Consider the following 21,407-nt stretch of genomic DNA (forward strand, 5'->3'; position numbering starts at 1 on the left):
ATTTAGATCAACAGCTGAATTTTTAATAAAATAATATTTATTTTTACACCCTTTATTTTAAAGGAATATCATAAAAGATATTATTTTCAAATAAAATTGAAAAAAAAATACTAGGAATATTTCTGGTAAATGTCGAAAAATTTAATATTGTCGTCTATAGAAAATATATAAAAACGTGTCTTAACCTAAAATAAAATAAATTATCAGATGCCTTCTTTATGTTTCATAGACAATAATTTTAAGTAGGTGTCTCAAAACTTACCAAAAATATTGCAGCTTAAAATACTTTAATCTATCATAAATATTCTTGGAAAGATTAATTTTTTTCCTGACATTTTATAATTTAAGCTCCTAATCAAAATAAATAAATAAATAAATAAATAAAAAAGTTATTATGCTTTTTCGAAATGCGGCTCACGACAATCAGTTTTTCTGTATTTGGTATAAACCTGCTCGTTACAACCAAAATCAGTAAATTTAAAGATGTTCTCTATATGTACAATTTACTTAAAAAAACTAAATGTTACAAAAATCAACTAGAAAATTGGCGTTAAATAAATTTAAATCCACCAATTTATTCTCTATCAAAAAATTGTCAGAGCATTGAAATATTATTCTATTTAGAACATATAACAAACCAAAGTTTGAGGCGCAAATATTTTAATATTTAATATTTTCAACATTTTTTTAGTTAAATGATTTGTATTTGTACAAAAAGAGAATATAACTTACCCGTAAACTTGTCTATTTCAGGTTTCTGGATCAGAATTCATTTATATATGGTCTGGTCATCCCTATTTGTCTATTGGTGTGCGCCACCTTTGTCTACCTAGTTCGATCGGCAATCCTTGCACGATACATAATCAGCATGCAACCAGAGCGCAGGATACGTGAGAAAATGAGACGCAAAAGGACACTCCAGATCCTCCTATTTGCGAAGGTATGTCCCCTAGTCTATTTTAGATCCATTATCCACCATCCACCATCTATAAAAATATGTCACTCCTGTCTAAGGTAGACATCGCTTTCCTATCCTATCTATGTCAAGATACATCATTTATATTATATAAATTTAAAACATCACTGACATATTTCTGTAAATTGAAATTTTGAACTTTATCAGACAAATTGCCTACTTTTTATTTTTTTATATTATTTTTAGAGTAATTTAAATTAAATAATAAATTAAATCATTTGATAATATTTATTATATTAAACAATGAATATAGTATATCTAACAAAATAAAAAAATATTCCTTTTAAAGAATTCTATGAATAATTGTTTAATTATTTAAATTTAATTTGAATATTTATATACGAAGTATTCAACCAAATTTTATAAAAAATAAACATTTAAAATATTTGGATATTTTCATATCTGACAAATCGTAAATTAAAAATAATTTTAATTTCAGAGTAAAATAATAAATAAATAATACAATATTTATTACTTTAAATAGTAAATTATATAAATATAATTTTAAATCAAATATTTGATTGTAAAAATTTAACCACTGATACTGACAATATAAAATGAAAAAAATTATTCTTTTTATGCAATTCCATGAATAAAATATCTAATGCTCAAAATATAATTTGAATATTTAATAGTCGAAATATTTAAATCGCATTTTATAAAAAGAGAATTAAATATTTTTAATATTTGAATATTCTCATATCTGACGATTAGTTGTAAAATATTTATCAGTTTAAATAGTTAATTGAAACAATATAGTATAAATTCTACTCAGTAATATATTATAATATATTAATATTTAATTCCATATATTTAAATATAATTGAATAAAAGAAAATGAAATGTTTTGAATACTTGGATGTTCTCATATCTATTACACTCGGACTAAAGTAATTTAAATTAAGTAATATTATAAATTAAATCCTTTATTATATTTATTATTTTAAATAGTAAATCACAATAATACCGTCTGAATTTAATTAAAATTATAATGTCAGTTTCCTCCATTAGAAAAAATCAAGGCTTTTTATGAATTTAAATAAAATATTCACTGCGTTCCTTAAAGAGACACCTTCATGGCGTTTAAAAATAATCTATGGAAGGCGAAAAACTCTTATACATATACATATTTTGCATAAAAGCCCTCATAAGGAAAAAAATGGTAAAAAGCAAAATTAATTAAGGGAATTTGTCGGGACAGTATATGCTTTTACAGTGCTTATTATCCTACATTATAAATTAATGGGCTTTTACACTTTGCTCGTATGTTCGTCTGGGGCGTGTTATTCACTAATTCTGTATAATTTATCTTCCACAAAAAAGAGTCGAATAGTTAAAAGGATAATTAAAAAAAAACATGATAAGTCAAGCCGTCTACACTTACGATAAAAGAAATTATTTAATACATCGTATTAAAGTATCTTTTTTAAATTTACCCTAGTAAATATATTTAAAATGTCTTAAATTTTTTATTTATATTTGTATAAACTGTTTATTATTCAAAAGATGTTCTATATCCGAAACTGGTTACTGCTCCCTGCTATTTTCCAATTTTTCTTTCAAGGCATTATAAAGTTATTGAATAAATTTAAATGGGTATCAGATGGTTTTCAAGATTCAATTTGAATAATTCTTTGTCAATTAAATTAAATGCTGCTATCGAGTATTTTTTTTAAATAAAATTAATATTTAATAAATCCCTTAATCATATTTAATTTAAATTCATTCATTAAAATGAATGAGTATAACTCACTAAACTTAGAAGTGCAATGAATTTAATTACTGACTATTTATGGTAAAAATAACATTTCCATATATAAATATATAGTTAACTAATTGATGCACCATTAATTTTTATTACATTTTATGTATTTATGTGTTAATATATTGCTATAAATAAATCTTTTTATGCATCCCATAAGTATTCCATACATTAAACAAAGTAGCTCTTAAACTATTAATTTGTGATTAATCCCTATTTAGTGACATAAATATGAAAATATTATTATTTTAGATAGGACTAGAATTAATACTTACAGTTTATGAAACCTATATTTCAGAATTCATGAATTTATGCTTTATTTAGTTCATGTTTGTTGTTTTATATGAATACATATTTTATATTTCCTCATACATAATACTAAACTAAATTACAATTCTATTACAGATAATCGTAGTGCTTTGCATTGTGATGACTTTGGGAAGTCTCAGTAAAATGATAAAGAATGAATCTATCTGGATTGCATTTCACGTCGCTCAAGGAGTACAAGGAATTCTTGTTGCAATGCTTGTTACGTGTAACTGTCAAGTGCTAAAGTTATACACAAAAAGCATCAAATCCAGAGCCGCTAAGCATGTCCCGAGTTACGTTGGTGGAAACATAACCACTTCCAGTTTGAGCAAATCTACAAGCCTGCAACTGCTTACCTGGGAACCAGTTCCTGATTCTGTATAAGTAGGTGAATAAGTAATACTTGTATTTTTTGTTTTATGACAATATGTTGACGAGTTAACCTCTAAACGGGTCGATCTCGTAGAGAAATATGTAAAAATGTATAAAATAGTGATATTCGTAAATTAATCAAAAAGCTATAAGTTAAAATGTAATGGGTAGTAACACACTCTACTCAAATTTATTATTATTTTATTATTATTGTCTATATTTGACATACAACTGTAAATTATTTAATAAATACAATACAATGGTATAACATATAAATTAAAATACTCATTATTTTTATTATACTTTTTTATGTTAGTATTATTTCACAAAAAATATGTTCCAACCTGATATGAGTTGAAATTTGATACATTTCTGTTCATAGTAAACTGCTCTTTACCTTTTCTATATTCAGCTCGTTTGTGTCGTGTAATCAATATGTGAACTTCGATACAATTATTTTGCATATACATATATTAAACTTTAGTTAACAAACTTTTGGTGGACATAATAAAAAAATAATATTTAATCAAAATTATTAAACAAATAGCTTATTTCTCAAATAATATTAGTTAACAAGAAAAAAACGAATCACATGGAAATCAACTTTTATACAGTAAAATAACAAACCATATGTTTGTAAATTTTAAAAATTTTAATATAGATGGTGACACATTTTGGTTTGTATAAATTGCATTTTTGTGACATTTTAGTCTGATTTTTTTAAACGTTTTTACGACTGTGGTACTTTGGGAATTTGTAATTTTGTTAAAACAGTGTTTTTTATTGCTCTTTCAACAAATTTCACATTTTGACGTATTAACTGAAACGAAATCAAATAAAAACATTTTATATATATATATATATATATATATATATATATATATATATATATAGTAAGTCAACATTTAGTTACATTTTAATGAAATAATTACTAATTTGCAAGATAGGTTTACCAAAGTATCTTGCTTTCTTTCTTCTTCAATTAAGAATATTGTATACGTTAAATTTTCCAAGTAAAAGTGTCCGAAGTAAAAACATAAATTTTACTAACTCAGCTCTTATCAAAGCAAGCAAAGATATGTTAAATTCTCCTCTTATTAATTTCAACCTAATAAAAACTTTTATGAAGAAATTAGTTAATAAGATTGCATTTCAACATTTTATAGTCCGTTTACTGGAAAAAAGTTTTCTAAAATAATAAAGAAGGTTAGTTTAAAAACTCTAAAATCATTAAACTGATATAGAAAGACGATGAATTTGTGCATCAGTTTAAATGAAAATGATGGCTCCGATTATTTCTGATTTTCTCTAAAACAAAAGAGAGGGTATTTAAGTAACAATTGTTAAGAATTTTTGTGATTATTTGTTATTATTATAATTTATTATTTAAATATGTAAATTAAAAGATTAAAGTTAAAGAAATGAAGTCTTAAGGTACTCACATTATTAAACTACATGCAATATAGTTAATAATTTAATATGAAACATATCGGAGATAAAAAGGCGTATTTGGATATGAATACTCTTATTAACTTTAATTTTTTAATTTACCTAATTTAATAATATAATAATAATAGTAATAATTTATTAATAATATCAATATATTTAAATAATAATATAATACTATGAATTCAAATATATTATATATAATAATTAATATAATATTAACTCATAACTTTTTAGCATGTTTATATACATGTTTAGCACAATTTATAAATATGTTATTTATTACACAAGACATATTCAATACCGGGTGTCAATGAATCCATTAAATAAAGCATAACTTCTAAAAATGTAAAAATATACAGAGTATTCCATTTAAAAATTCGAAAACAGAACCATTTTCGGTGAAATCAGAAGTGACTGAAAAGTGAAAAATATGCGAAAAATCCCCTCTCTCTATACTATTTACCTATATCACATCTCATTTTGATATAACGAGTGTCCAAGAAGTTATGCTTTTTCTAATGGATTCGTTGACAGCCTAACCAACGTCGATAGTGTGAACTGGAGAGCAATTAAAACATTGCACTGTGAAACCAGCCGTGTGACTCTTCATTATGTTGGAAGTTGAAAATGATTATTGAAATGACCTGGTAGGTGATTATTGCCGTATAGTTAGTAGAACACTGAACTGATTCTAAGAAGTACAAAAAATCGATACACTTGGTTCAAATAGTGAAGTTAACTAAACATTATTTTGTACTATAATATTTTAAATTGAAAATAAAAGCCATTAAAATGTAAAAATGTTAAATTACTATATTTATTGACTGTATAATAGTATACGGCGGTAGTCCCAAAAGTACCTGACCTAACAAAGAAAACAAATAAAAAATAGAAAATAAGTTTCAACTAATATAGCAAAACTTAATAATATAGAATAATAGAAGTTAAAATGGACTTTTTATTAGTATGTTGTGTATTTTTAGTTGAAACATTATTTTCTGTATATTTTTTGTACCAACAAGAATTTCGGTTCGTTTAAATGCAATATGTATGTTGTATTTATTTTTGTAATCTTCCGCCACTTAAAGAAAAATGCAAAAATTCCTGTGTGTACATTGGTCTAAAGAACATTTTTTTGTCAAAGTTTGCCTCTGTACCCTTTTTAAAAACGCTGTAAAAAAGTGATTTTCTTAAAATTTCCACTTGAGATTCATGATGAAAGTATCTTTTTTGTCTTTTACTTCTAAGAATTGGCAAAAAATTACCCATGATTAATTTTGACATTTACTATTGTTGAAGTGAACCGTTATGCTTTTATAATCCATTTTTTTACTTTTCTTTCGTGAGAATCGATTCAAAATTCGACTTTGGTGCGACAAAATAGACCCAAACACTCAATTGAAACATCCTTACTGTGCTGTTTTTGTATAGTTGTGAGAGAGACCATCAAGCTAAAAGAAATTTTTCGTCGTTTTCTGTTATTCCTAATGCTGAAAGAAAAGCTGAAAACTAATTTTCTCTTATATTCAATTACTCATAGATTACAGTTATTAAGTAAAGTAACTATCTTTTCTACAGATGACTCCAGGTACTGCAATTTGTATAAAAGTTACTTTTTCATACTCATAATTTTTCTGTAAAGCATTGTATTTTCAAGAAGAAAAATTAATTACATTTTAATGAATTATTTTTTCTAATAATTCGATTTAATTTAATTTTCTAATTCTACGTAACTAATGAATTTCAATTATCGTGAACTATGAGATCATACATGTATAAAATCTGGGATTACGTTTAATATCTAGAAAAGCCATTCAACAGTATACTCCCTATCAGATGCTTAAGCAGCGCAATGCAATTTCAAATAAAGCCTGGCAAACTGACTCCGAAGATGTTTGGAGTCGATTAATGCCATCTGCGTCGCGCATTTTAACTCCGCTCATTTAACCCCCTTATCTTGAAAGCGCGACTGTAGGAATTCACCCATTTCGATATACATGTGAAACTCACCGGGACTATTATTAAATTAACAACACAGATGTTAGAAGTGTCAAGTTGTCCTCTGTAGATATGGCAAAGGTGGAACACTTAACGACAAGTGAGCTATATAGTGGCTTAATAATTATAAGAGTACTCGATCAATACTTGAAATAAATGTATTATTTATTCTATTATAAATTTATTTATAACAGTAAATTATTTAACAACCACACAATGAAAACCATTATAAACATGTTAAATATTATTTCATTTTCATAATTAAATTTTAACCGCAGAATATTCACAATATATGTATTTTGATATAAAAACCGATAGTTTACCGTAAACTCACATTTAAATTAATTCAATATAATGTACTTGTTATAATATAAATACACATACATACGTTTTTTGAGTATAGAGAATAAATGAATGAAAATATAAAATATATTTTTTTAATTGTCCTACCATATTCCCAAGTACATTATTAAGAAATAACAAAGTGTTGTAATTACTTAATTGAGGCTATATAAAAATATATCTTAAAGCTGCTTAGACAGCTAATTTGTTCCACCAATTGCTTTATTAAGACAACGAAACATAATCTTTTTACATTAGCATTACATAGCAAAATTAAAGGCTTACTTAATCATAAAACCAATGTTTTATGATTTTAAAAATATTTTTTTATATTACTTTATGATGAAAATTAAAAAAAATTTATAATGTGTGTTTCCGAATAGCGCCTTTGCCAATAAAAAATAATTCACTCTGTAAATTAAGATTAATACAGTTAACACACTAGATCTTTATCAGAAACAACAAGCAATCAATTCTACCAAAGTTTGGTCAAATATGCAAACAAAATTTAATGATAAAATTGATTCCAATTTATATGAAATTGCAGAACAACAAATAAATAATAGTAGTAGTTTTATATTAATTAAAATAATTTATTCATTTTAAGAGATTTTTTCTTAAGATTCTATTTACTTTATTTAAATTTAAATACAAAATTAAATAAATTTAAATAAAAAATAAATTACCACATAATTTTTACAGTGATAAAACAATGATTCGTGACTATGAATGCGATATCATTTATTAAAAAATTAATTCACAAAATTTTAAAATTAATAATTGTATAGTATAATATGCAATAATTTTTATCAACTGTATTTTTAATTTTTATTAGATACTTAGAAAAAACGAGTGTCTAGAAATATTTATAAATAGTTTTGCTTACTATACTTTTTCTATTATTCAATTGACAAATCACTTGAATCTAACTTAAGTCCCCAACTAAATCTCAGTCCCTCAGTCTGTGTCTCAAAACCACAGCTTGTGAATATGTATTTAAAATGTCAAACAAAGATTATACGTAGTGGTAAGTCGCCTTAAATGGGACATACTGTGTACATATAAGTCTGTATATAAATTTTAACATTTTAAGTTATTATATGTTTACTCACATTTGATAAAATTAACGATGTATCAATATTTTCAACAAATTTTATGTTTTCTGTTTTTTTTTACTGAAAGTAATTGTAAAATATGCATATTTTCATGTTACAGGTGTATATTAGTTTTTATATAAAAAATTGTAACAAATTTCTTTAAAATGTTGTAATGTGTGCTTTGTTACCAAACTGTTTATTTATTATTTTAAAAAATATTTATAACGAATATGCGTATTCCTTTTATATTTGTGATGTCATTGCATATCATATATTTTTTAGAAAATTATCACATAAATTATTAAATATTATATCAAATATTATCAATTGTCTGAAGAAAATGTTAAATGAAATTGTAAACTGTAAAATTCATATAGGGCATATAATTTGATTTCTCATTTATTAAAAAATAAAACAACCATTCCTACAGTATGTCATGAAATGTTATACTTGCTAATTTATATATAAAATCCATTTCATTAGTATTTTATGTTTTATAAAAAAACATCTATTTTTTTCTGATGAAACAGATTCTATACATTTTGAAATTGTTGTAACAAATAGGAAAACAAAAGCTGTATTTTAATTTATTATATTAGTTTTATAAAGTACACAGTGATTCAATAATTATATTATTAATTACGTTAAATTGTCAATTTGTCATGTGTTGCAAGAAACAAAAATTAATTAATTGTAATTATTGTTAGTTCAGCTTTTATGAAATAATTAACAATTTTTATAATTAGAACAGTTTAAACAATAAAATTGTTAATGTCCATATATACTGTTATATTACGTGACGTTTTGTTCCTTTTAAAAAAATACTTAAGAAATTATATTTTTAAAACATTTATTTTTTCTAATAATAAAAAAACATATACAGTAATTAATAGTAGGTATCATCTAGAATCATATCTGGAAAATATTTACATATTGTTAAAATCTTCTTATGTAAAAATCTTGCATAATCATATAATTACTATTTTAACCATAAAGCTTTTAGAGCACAAAAGTGTATTTTTGTATAAATTGATTGTATATATTGTTATAATCATATTATTTCTGTCTCAATGTGTATATATTAGGAATAAAAAACATATCTTTAGATTTAGAAATTATGTTTTTATTTTCCCCAAAATTACAAATTATAATAAATGATATTATCAATATTAAAGAGCAAAGAAATGATCACATAAGGTAAGTACTAATTTATTGTACTGTATTGAAAATTACAAATTTTTGTGGTAACAATTTGTGTATTTCGAAATTTTCAGAAATATTATATTTAACAATTAACAAATTATTTAATTTTGGTAAACTTTTCAAATATTTTAAAAAGAAATCAATGTTTTATATATATTATTATACACAGGTATATTTTTTGAGGTAAGTACTCTATATTACGTAAAATAATATATGTGGAAAATTTTTATCATCTGTTCAAATAAAAGTGTTATTACACTTTTTTCAAATCTGGCAAATGTGCAACCTTCTTACAATATAACATATACATTTTATTCATATTTAAATTTAAACATAAACTTTGTTCTGACTAAAGGATTCATAGTATTATATCGCCTCAGTACACAGAAATCTAGTACGTGAATAAAAGGCAATTCGTTGAAGTATTATGCGAAGTTGAAAAAGAACATAAAATAAATTTTGGTACCAACATTTATGCATCGAACTGTCAGAAAATGGGCTATATAAATATCTGAAAAACGAAAGAAAAATTTTTTATGATTTATTAGTCGGTTTTTAACGATTTTTTATAATGAGAATAAAAAATTACATCCTGTGATATAAAAAAAACAATTACGATCAAACTGTGTAATATAGAATAGAAAAAGCATGAAACTACATTTTTTAAGAATTGTGTACTTTACTTTATTACATTGTTAAATATGCATATCCACTTTTTATGCTTAGAGCAATAAATTTAATTAATCATTAATAAATTTATTACATTGCAAAGACTTAACAAGCATTTAATCTCTGTTATACGTAGAGACAATCGAAAGCACAATGGAACTTGTAAACTAATTAGGCTTTAAAATAAGCAGTAAACAAATCTGTGGTACCAACTTGTGGATGCCTTTGAATTGCTTATGGCTTGTTGGTTTCAAAACCAATTGAGCCCGGATTTGCGCTCGTTATCTTTCGTCTATCGTTTACTTTTTGCTAATCAACGGCGCTTAAACTCCTGAGAAAGTAAATAATGTAATGCGTTTGCTATCGATCGTTGAATTGAATAACATTATTTGCATACGTATCTCAGAAATCTAAATTTCTCTTTTTATTAACAATTATTAATAGGAGCAACAATTTCAATATATGTCAAATATTGTTGTATAAATAATATCTAAGTCAAATGAACCCAGGAAAGTTTGAATTATTATAATTTATCCATGGAGACAGTTACAGGATTTTCCTTTGATAGAACCATTTTTAAACTCATTTACAAATTGATTACTCTAATGTGATTGGTACTTAATTCACTTAATTCACTTTTTAATGCATCAATACAATGTTTTAACTTGAAAATCAAAATACAGTCTGTCAATATATTATACCATTATTTAATAATTTTTTATAAATAAAAAGTTTTTTACGTATAATTATTAATATTAATAAATCTTAAATGGGAAAGGTAAGGATCATTTAAAATCATCTCAATAAAAATCCTTTATATTGCCATCAATATAAAATTTTAACGTTATTTAGCTGATATAAAAAGATGATGTCAAGTCAAGGCAAAGCATAACAATATATTTCTTATATTTTAACATATTAAGAATATTAAATATTCCAGTAACATATCAAGAATGGTAAACATGATTTAAAATCATATTATTTAATAAAATGCAAAATAAATAAAAATACTTTATATTGTTGAATACATAATAAAGTGATGTCTATGAAATATATGTGCTGTCAGTTTTTTATTTATAATTGACAGATCACTATACGTTCAACATCGTTCACAATAAATTTCATTTTTCGCCACAATAATTGCGCTTGATATTTATATGATGACTACTCAACAATATCTACATAATATATGGTCAGGCATTAACTGATAAATATCTATGTCCTATTAAACTTCTGCTTTCCAAACCTACATCAGAATTTGCATCTAATGATATTTGCGACAGTTAAATCATCCAAATCAAAAACATTTATTCTTCACTGCATATAACGATGTCATACTTCATAACATAATTGTCATGTTCTATTGTTGATATCAAGTTCAAATACTGATTAATTTTATTAACATTTTACATGTTAAAGTGTAGCTTAAATAAATTTTTGTGGAACCGATTCACACATCATCGTCGTTCATATAAACGATTACAAAACTAACAATAGGTCCCACTGATTTCTCAGATTATTGCAGTGTCGCTAGAAACCTGCTGACACTAGCACTCAAACAATACAATGCTTAACATTGTGCAAACACTTCTTCGTAATCTTCAAAAAATTTCCTTGAAAATGCTCTCACTACCAATAGATCTTTGTAAAGAATAACTCCACCATCTGTGCTTGTTTTTACTTAAACATCCATTTTCCACCGATTGCTATTATGTCTGTTAGTAAATCGATCAATTCCCATGTGTTGTTTCGTTTATGCAATATTATTTCATTCACCCCCGCCGTAAGCTTATATACCTGACTCACATTTTTTTCGTCGATTAATCTTTTTAATGGGATTCTTTTATTTTATCAGTTTCAGATATGCATTACTTTGTAGTTCTTAACTGTACCATCGAATATGTGATCCAAATGGACATTTCGATTGTTCCGTCATACAACTTTTGTCAGCAGTAATCTTAAATAACTGCAATTGAATATTTGCAATCGGTTTCTTTTGGAATCCCTCATTAAACAATAGTTTCGAGGCCCAGAAATTGAAACATATTTTTCAAGTCCGTTGTATAAAACCGAGATATGTAATCGATTTCACCAGTCCCGACAATGTCAATTTTCAGGACTGACTATAAATAGGCTGAAAAAGTATAGTATATCGAATCGGTCTTCATATTCTGCTTATGCAAAAAACCAGTGATCGCAAGTGAGTAAATTTGGATATGTTTATTTATTTATTAAAAATGTATTTTTTTTTTTTTTGGTTTCGAATTTGTTTCTCGTTATTTAATATTTTACCATCAATGATCCGTGTCGATTCAATGCATTATTTAGCACAGATCTTTTGCTTCTTATTTATTTAATAATTAGTCCTAATCGAATTATATGATTGTCTTATAAGAAGTATAAGTCCGAAAGAAACGAAAAGAAAGTAGAGTTTACATCTAAATAAGTCTACCGTTTTGTGTATTAATAAAAAAATGGAGAAACGGGGAAGTGGTAGCTGTGAAAAATATTCAGTGATTTCAAAAAACCTTGAAAGAATCTTATCGTTAATTCAAATTAAATGTAATCTGGAGATTCGTTGAACTTTAGTTTAAACTTTGTGTGAAGAAGGTTAGTGGGTGAGGGTTTGTTTAACTAGAGACTTGTAAAGAAAAGCCTACTTTCTAATAAAAATGTGAAGGCCCGATTTCGATTTGATCCAGATTACGTGGACCACGTAACAGGAACGATGGGTTTATTTAATTTTATTTTATTTTAAAACGGCGGTTTATCTTATGTTATATATCCTAAAGGAATGGAAGTACACAAATCGTTTGTTATACTCACTATGAGGGAGGATGGTAGTTTAATTATGATCTGGGAATGCTTCTCTCATCTGGCGTATGCCTCCTTCATAGTTTGGAAGGACACATAGATCAATTTACGTACAGGGATATATTAAACAAAAATTTACTTCCACATATTAAAGAAACGGTGATGTTAAGTAATGAGCTTTAATACAATAACAATCCGAAATAACAAACAAATCCAAAATTGTGACGGATTTGTTAAAAAGTCAAACCATCAATGAATTGCCTTTGTCGACGTAATCTCTAGACCCTGTAATTTAAAAAAAAATACCTTTCAAAAGTTATTATATTTATGACCAGGACATTACTTTTAAAGAGAATAAGACAACGGATTAAATAATACGAGTATAATAGCGCACAAACTGTAATTATTCCTCTTAACACACTATAAGCGGGTCGGGTAAAAATACCCGTCTCGAGAACTGTTGATTATTAGTGGGCCGGGTAATTTTTACCTTTTTGAATGTACTTACTTTAAAAGCGGGGTGAGATAATTTTACTCTATTGGTTTACATACGGAACTGAAAGAATTATCTCTTATTTTTTGTTAATATTCAACCACTTAGTTTGGACTATTTTGCTACCCGCCTATAGTGTGTTAAGACATATATCTCTTATTTTGCCAACTGCAATTTGTTTGTCTTAATATTCGATTTTATCCATTCATTCAAATTCAGACAGCAAAACTGTTTTTAATTCAATTCTTGAACAAAATTTAATTTCTAACCAAATTAGGCACATACACCACCAATACAACTCTACTAGAGTCTTATGTGACCCACATACATCATCATTTCCTCCTTTCTTCAGAATTACCATAGAGGTTGTACGGTGATCGAAATTCATATCGGATATGCTTTCATTCCACCTGTTAACAACTTATTTTGTTAATAAATCACTTCAATGAAAATATTTGCCACAGTTTCCATATTTCCATTTTTTTAGGAGTCATGTCAATTTGACCTTCAATTGGCAAGACTACTTTAATATAACTTCAATCCACGCATCAATTTCTCTTTAATCCGTTATTGTGATTTTGTTCTTAGTGTTTCAGGTTCTAGTTTTTCAACAATAGCTTATCTCGAAACTTCAATTTGGCAAATTAGTACTATTAAATTTCGTTTTATTCATAAAAATATTTATGAATAATATTCATAACGGTTTTAGACGAAGAATCTGAACAACCCACAAAAATGAAAATACAAAATATTTATTTTGTTGCTTCTGTATATTATATATATATATATATATATATATATATATATATATATATATATATATATTACTACTGTAATCAATTATATGACATTAATTATCAAAGAGAGAGTTTTATGATCAGTGCCGGTGTTTGCCAACTGTACCTTATCCTAACGCCAGGACTGTCTAAGATGAATTATGATAAAGTAGTTCAAACCATTAAATTAACAGGGTCCTTCAACTTTACTTTGTCAAATTAAAGAAATAGAAGTCCCGTGTATAGTTTTTGCTTTAAAGTATCACAGGAAATTTTTTTCAATCATTTTATCTACTCGTCAATTTTATTTTACAAATTCTAAAGAGTTTCTCAATTTATTCTTATTTCTGTATGTCTAAAGTTCCTAAGGTTTTTCGAGAAAATAATCGAGTTAGATTGAGTTAAAAGTGTTTTATTGTTTAATGTTCCGTAAAAACTACATAAGTGATCGTACAATCTAATAAATCCCCAATTTGTTTAACACTTTTCAAAGAAGATATGGGTAAACGGTACGTTACCACTGTGACGCTTTATTGAGTTAATACAATACCATTAATAAATATTTCATAAATGTTTTGGAGCAATTATTGCAACATTTTGTGACGTTGCAGCCGATGTGTTGCGACTTGTGCCAACAACAAAGACGATTTGAATTTTCTTGGTGAAAACACGGAAAAAGTTTTCATTATTTCTCAGTTGTTTTTTAATCTGGTATACTAACCAGTATATCAATCATCTTCTTGACGCTGTTTTTATTCTGTTGTAACCAAACGCGACACCCAATATGCGATAGTAATTGTTAACTATCATCCAAAATCTTTTTGCGGATTTTCTAAAACTTTTCTGAGTTGCCCATTTTTGCGGCTCGTATTCGTTTAGACTATGCTCCTAACATTTTACTGTTAAAAGAGGAACCATTAAAACAATATTTTCCTTTTCTCAAACTCTCACAACTAAAATAATAAATGGTCAAGATAATTTTAATTAATTTTGTAAATATAAACAATCTGAAATGAAGAGTAGTAACACCTAAGACTTTTTTAATAACCATTAGGCGAATTAGCTTGTTAAAATCGCAATTATCGAAATGTTATTCCCTGTTCGTTATGGCCGATTAGTCGTTGAATGAATAAGACTTAATGGGGGTATCGTGTCATCCCTTTCGTTACTTTTCTGTGCTTAATGAGACTATTACCTCTACAAACTGCCTTACGGTAGAATGGAATAATAGCCAATAACGTTCACCTTCTATTTGTCATCATTATCGTCTTTGTGCGTTCATTTCACCTTACATAATATATTATACTCCACACCCAGAATTATGTTTGAATAAGATAATAGCGAGCACGGTTACCTTTATAATTAAAATTTTTTCACAATTTGGTAATGTAAATATTTTATAATCAAGTAATAAAAATATGACTCTGTTGATTCAAATAATTCCCTTTGTTTTTAGAATATATATGTATATATAAATATTTTAACGAACAATAAAAGCAAATTAAAAATAAATGTCGTTACATGCTTTTGTTTGTTTAGCTTACTGCAGCAGTAAACTAAATTACCCTTTATGAATTCGTTACGTGTTCTATAAATGGATGATGCACTTTAATTAAGTGCTTTTCAGCATAGGATTCCTTAGACCTATTAGTGCTTTCGACATACGAATTTTAAATCATTAAATAGCACATCATTAAAAAAAGGCTCTTACTAAACTTAAATACATACAGACTGATTTATATCAGTGATTCATTAGAGGTTAAAAGCCACTTCGTTTTTCTGATTTTTTTATAATTCTACGTAAAATTTCTGACCCATATTTAGAACTGTTTTCCTATTGTCTCTAGTACTACAAATTTTAAAAGTTGGTAATAATGCCAAATTAATTATTGAATTTACTTTTATGCTTTTAAATAACTAATGCTAATGATTCAGAGCAATCAATTACTGTTTTTGAGACTTTCTTTTATGAATAATTACAATTTCTTTATCTAGATAAAAACAAAGAAAACAATAAAATAATAATTGTAATTAACAATGTAACAGGCATTTCGATAAAATAAGCAACAAAAAAAGAATTCGGATCCCTGAACTCAAAAATGTCTCTTTGATTCATTCAAGTTTTATAAATTGAGCAAAATATGAGCTACCATTAATTACTAGAACAGAGATTGTAATTATTATTCATTTATTGTTTGAGCATCATTTGTTAATATATCTTTTAACACTTCAATGGAATGTAATCGATTCCTCCTAAACTGTATTGTTTGAATATCCAAAAATTTTGCAGTATGGTCAGAAGCTTTGTCACGTTGAAAATATTAATTACAGTTGTGACTCATTATAATGAAGTTAATCAACAAAACCTAATAAAAAAACAGATCCAATTATTATATTATTATTATTATTATTATTATTATTATTATTATTATTATTATTATTATTATTATTATTATTGACATGACAATTTTTACAGGATGTAATATTACCTCTTGAAAAACATGTAGATTTTCGACATTTCAAAGAAGATATTTTTTTGGAATTGAACTATGTCTCATCCGCAAAAAATGTTAAATCCAAATTATTAAGATTTCTCAAAACTTCATTAAACTAACAGCAATATTGCAAACATTTTCAAATTTCAATGGGAGCAGCTATTGAACAACAGAAACCTTACATGGATGAAAATAATAATTCTTTTTTTTTTCACAACATTGTGATATGCCATTTGATAAACCATTTTGTCAAATATATAATAATTAATGTAGGTTTGGAGGTTTTATTATAAACAACTTCCGCGTTAAAAAATTCTAGGATTATCAGCTGATTTTCTTGAGGTTACGTTTCAAGTATAATTATGGCGTTTAATAAAATTGATGTTACATGTGTACTACTCCTAAACTCTCCTAGAACATAGCACGTTTCAGATATTGATGGGATACATACCTTTCAAATGAAATTATTAAATCACATAACGATGACCAAATATTCCACGTATATAAAATTCACCTGGAATATCAATAAATGTATCACTTTGAAATTTGAGACACAATATTTTAAAGGTTTATATTTTATACCAAAGTATTAAACAATATCAAATGTTAAGTGAAGGCTTTTGACGTACAGTATAATACCGTACATGTGAAAAAATATATATAACGTAACTCTAAATTTCAGATTAATATCTTTTTTAGTTGTCTATAAATGCCCAATGAATCAGTTAAATGAACTACACAGTGCATATATATTTAATAAATATAAAATAAAATAAAAATAATAACATATCTAATACAAATGACTCCGTTAACCATGAAATTAATACAGATTATCAAGGTGATAGCCGAAATTGGTTTAGAAGCAAGCCTATATTCTCTGCAGGATTACATTTTAATTAAAAGGATTTCGCGGGAATCGATGTTTTGTCAATTTTCGCTTTCAATCAACTTTTAAAGTGCTTTTAAATGCCAGGATCAAACTAATTCCTGTTCTCCCTTTTTATAAGGAGTATATTTTTCCTATAAACATAAATTAATCAATTCCTGACTTTTTTACATTTAAAATGCAATTTAATAGAGTTTTGATTCTATATATAGTATAATTAAGATTTGAAATTGATTATTAATATTAAAATATAATTAAAATTAATAATTATATTTTTAATATATAATTTTATAATATGCGAGATAATTAGCACTTATAGCTAGAACTTTCATTAATAAGGTCAAGTAATCGAATAAATAAATTGCTATTTGTACTTTGTATAAAAATCCCAGATCAGCTATATTTATTATGGTAATGTAATAGTGTGATTAAATATTAAATTAAAAAATAACACTAATAACTAACGCAGTATTTTTGTTCTTTTCTTCTAGTGTTATTAAAAAATGCATACTCAGATATATTCGACATCATGAACTCGCAGAGCCTAAAAATTGCATTGCTATTATCACATATTCTAAATCCTCATACTTAATCCCAACATCATATATACATATTTATTTTTTAAGGCTTTTATTGTTGCATTATACTAGATATTCATATAGTATTCATAATACTACTATAATTAATTAGGATTAATCACAATTAGGAAATTAATCACTTCGGTCACGTACTTGAAACAAGAACTAATGTTTCTAAATATTTTTCTAATAAACTGTTAATCTATCTGCTTCCAAATATAAGAGAGTATTTGTGTTTTGGGATGAAATTATACTATGGAAAATAACTCTTTTAACTCTCATAAAAATTCCCTTAGAAAAACTACATATTTTTCATTAATAGAAATTACCAATAAATCTAATTAATAGAAAACTAATTTTTAACAAACCAATATTATCACTCAAGTATTTTAAAAATTGCCTATAAAAATAAATTAATTTATGTTTTATTAAAATTAGATCAAGCAACAGCATTTCTTTTAAACAAACTGGTTTTCATCACAGTTTTATCGTCAAAATTTAAAACACAAATTAAAATAAATCATTCAACTGAGAAAACCCAGTTTCATTTAGTTTTGTGTTCCGATAACAATTCCCCACATGTATAAACTGCATTGCAGCTTTTAATTTTAAAATAAAACATATATGTATATTTTATTTATGGCATATTAAAATTATTTAATAAATATTAACAACGGTAATTAATTGTTTTTTTTTTTTTAAATATTTTAACTACTTTATTGTAGTAATAAGAAATGGTATTCAGTTTTAAAAGTATGTTCTTCCCAAAAATAGTGAAAATATTTTAAATAAACTGGATATATTGTTCCCAAGATGTTTATAAAATTAAAAAATAAAATATTTTATTTCATTTTTTAATTTTATATAAATATGTTTGTCCATTTAGATATATTATCGCATATTTAAATCCTTATACAATTTAAACAACCCTTTACAAATTTATTTTTTAATGCCTTTCATGTGACACTGAACTTTGAAATATTATAGTTATTAAAATACATCTCTAATAAGGATTTAATTACTTCAATCAAATACTAAGCATAAGAACTAAATTTATCTTAATGAAATTCTTTTATTTCACTTGATTTAATTTCGCAATCATGTTTAAATAAGCATTATTAAATTAGAATTTATTCTCCAGCTCTAGCTAAACCAAAAAATCTATGTAATAAAAGAGTAAGTAAGTATATAAATTAATTCTCGTAATAAAACAAACAAGTCGCGGTAATCCTAGAACTAATATACATATTTTTCTTAATCGAATAAGGTGTATTCGTTGAAGAATTTGTTTAAAAGAAAGAAGGGAAGAAAAATGATTATTAGAATTCATTAATCAGTTTAATTAATAAAAATGGTTTATTTCATTATATTCAATATTAAAAAACATTACTTTGTGACGTGACGATTATTTGAGTATCTATAATTGTTCGGGTTTGTACGTCGACGTTTGTTGGAATTATTTCCTGACGTTTCGCTAGCACGAATGGATAGCATCTTGAGAGGTCTGATCTGGTTCATGTCACTGGCATCTGATTGTCAACTGAATGAGAACTATTGATTTTGGTGTTTCTGAGTACTGGTCTCCATATTTTACAGTTTTATTGTTTCTTCTTTTCTATTGAAATTTTTTCTTTTTTTTTTGTTTGAGGGACAAAGAGGGAAATGTTTAAAAACACTTCTCCGGGCACCGATCCGAAGATCATGGCCACAGTGTTTACCATGTGTGATAAATCATACATGGGGGAAAAGTACGTATATTTACATATACGGGGTATACTGAACCAGAAGACGTGGGACTGACAAAGATGCCAGCCCCCTGTCAACTGGGTTCGGAAGAACAAGTCCAATCTGAGGAAGATCCGAGATCTTCCTGGGGATGGATTGGACTTGCAGAGCGGTACTGTGCCCCAGGACCACGACATGGTGGATCTATCCTGGGGGAAATTATTTCTGTGTTTGTGGATCTCAATTGCTTCCTTAACAATTCTGTGATATCTACTTGTTGAGACAAGTGTTGTGTTTCTTGGAATTTTATGTTGTGATTTTCATCTAACAGTGCTTGTTCAGCTATAACAGGCTCCATTGATTGCCCCAGTTTGCAGTTCCCTTTGTGTTCTTTAATCTTAGTCCCCTTTGAACGTTTTATAGTAACGATATATGCTTTTCCGCAACAGCATGGTATGCGGTATATCCCAGAAGCCGTTTGAGGGTCCCTTATCTATGGCAGATCTGAGACTGTTTTACAATTTTCTTGTTGGTATAAAAATAGTAGACATTATGTTTCAGAAAGATTTTCCCAATTCTACCGGTTACTTTAGATATTTATGGCAGAAGTAGTTCTTCCCTATTGGTATGAGGTCTCATTGTTCATTTTATTTCTGAGTGCTTGTATCCGTTGGCCTATAGTGTTTTTTCTAAGAGCTTTTGTTCTTTAGTTTATTTTGTTTAAAGGCCTGATTTTTTAAAGTATTTGAATATTAAACTAAATCGATAATACTTCTGTAATATACGAAATTCAAAAATTCCTGTTACCGCATTTCATTTTAAAAACATACAAATAAAATTTGCTTATTTTACATAAAAGTAGTAAGTGTATATTTCAAAGTAACATTTACTTTAAAAATGGTCCATTTTACTTTGAAGTTTGGTAGTTTGTAAAATACATCTGTGTAATAAAAATCGATTATGAATATGAAATACATAATTCATAAATATTCTAATCCTATTTGTAAAACACAATGTATCGAAATTAGGTGGCAGTATCCACGAAGAGTGTTCGACTTTGTCAGAATTCACAAGTTTTACTGCGCTTTGGAAACTTTTAGTCCGCAAGTTTAAAGACTTTTCAGGATTGTGATAGTTTTAAACTGGTTTTCCTCACTATGTTATCGGCAAAATTTAAAACCCTAAATAAAGTAAATCATGCAACAATTCAAGTGAGAAAAACAACGAACTTTCATTTAGATTTGTGTTCCGATAATAACTCATGATATCCGTATACTGCACTGCAGCTTTTAATTTAAAAATAAAGTTGATTTTATTTATGGTCCATTACAATCATATAATAACTACAACAATTTTAATATATATATAATAAATAATTGGTTTATTAATGTTTTATTTATTTCTTTGTAGAGAAAAGTTCTTATATACAAAGTGTCTTGTAGGATTTTTCGCACTATATATAT

The 21,407-nt window shown here is 26.1% G+C and overlaps 1 protein-coding gene across 1 annotated transcript in view; it reads left to right on the forward strand.

Annotated features, from left to right (window-relative positions):
* The window catches only part of LOC109596120 (adhesion G protein-coupled receptor E3-like), an 82,372-nt gene extending 78,813 nt beyond the window's left edge, over nucleotides 1-3,559 (forward strand). Inside the window, exons 5-6 of the mRNA XM_049966370.1 lie at nucleotides 754-940; nucleotides 3,144-3,559. Of these exons, the coding sequence (XP_049822327.1) occupies nucleotides 754-940; nucleotides 3,144-3,431 (475 nt within the window). The 3' untranslated portion in view covers nucleotides 3,432-3,559. The remainder of the gene's footprint in view (nucleotides 1-753; nucleotides 941-3,143) is intronic.
* The last annotated feature ends 17,848 nt before the right edge of the window (nucleotides 3,560-21,407 follow it).

This window comes from Aethina tumida, chromosome 4, assembly GCF_024364675.1.
Source record: "Aethina tumida isolate Nest 87 chromosome 4, icAetTumi1.1, whole genome shotgun sequence".
In the NCBI taxonomy this organism is placed as follows: Eukaryota; Metazoa; Arthropoda; class Insecta; order Coleoptera; family Nitidulidae; genus Aethina; species Aethina tumida.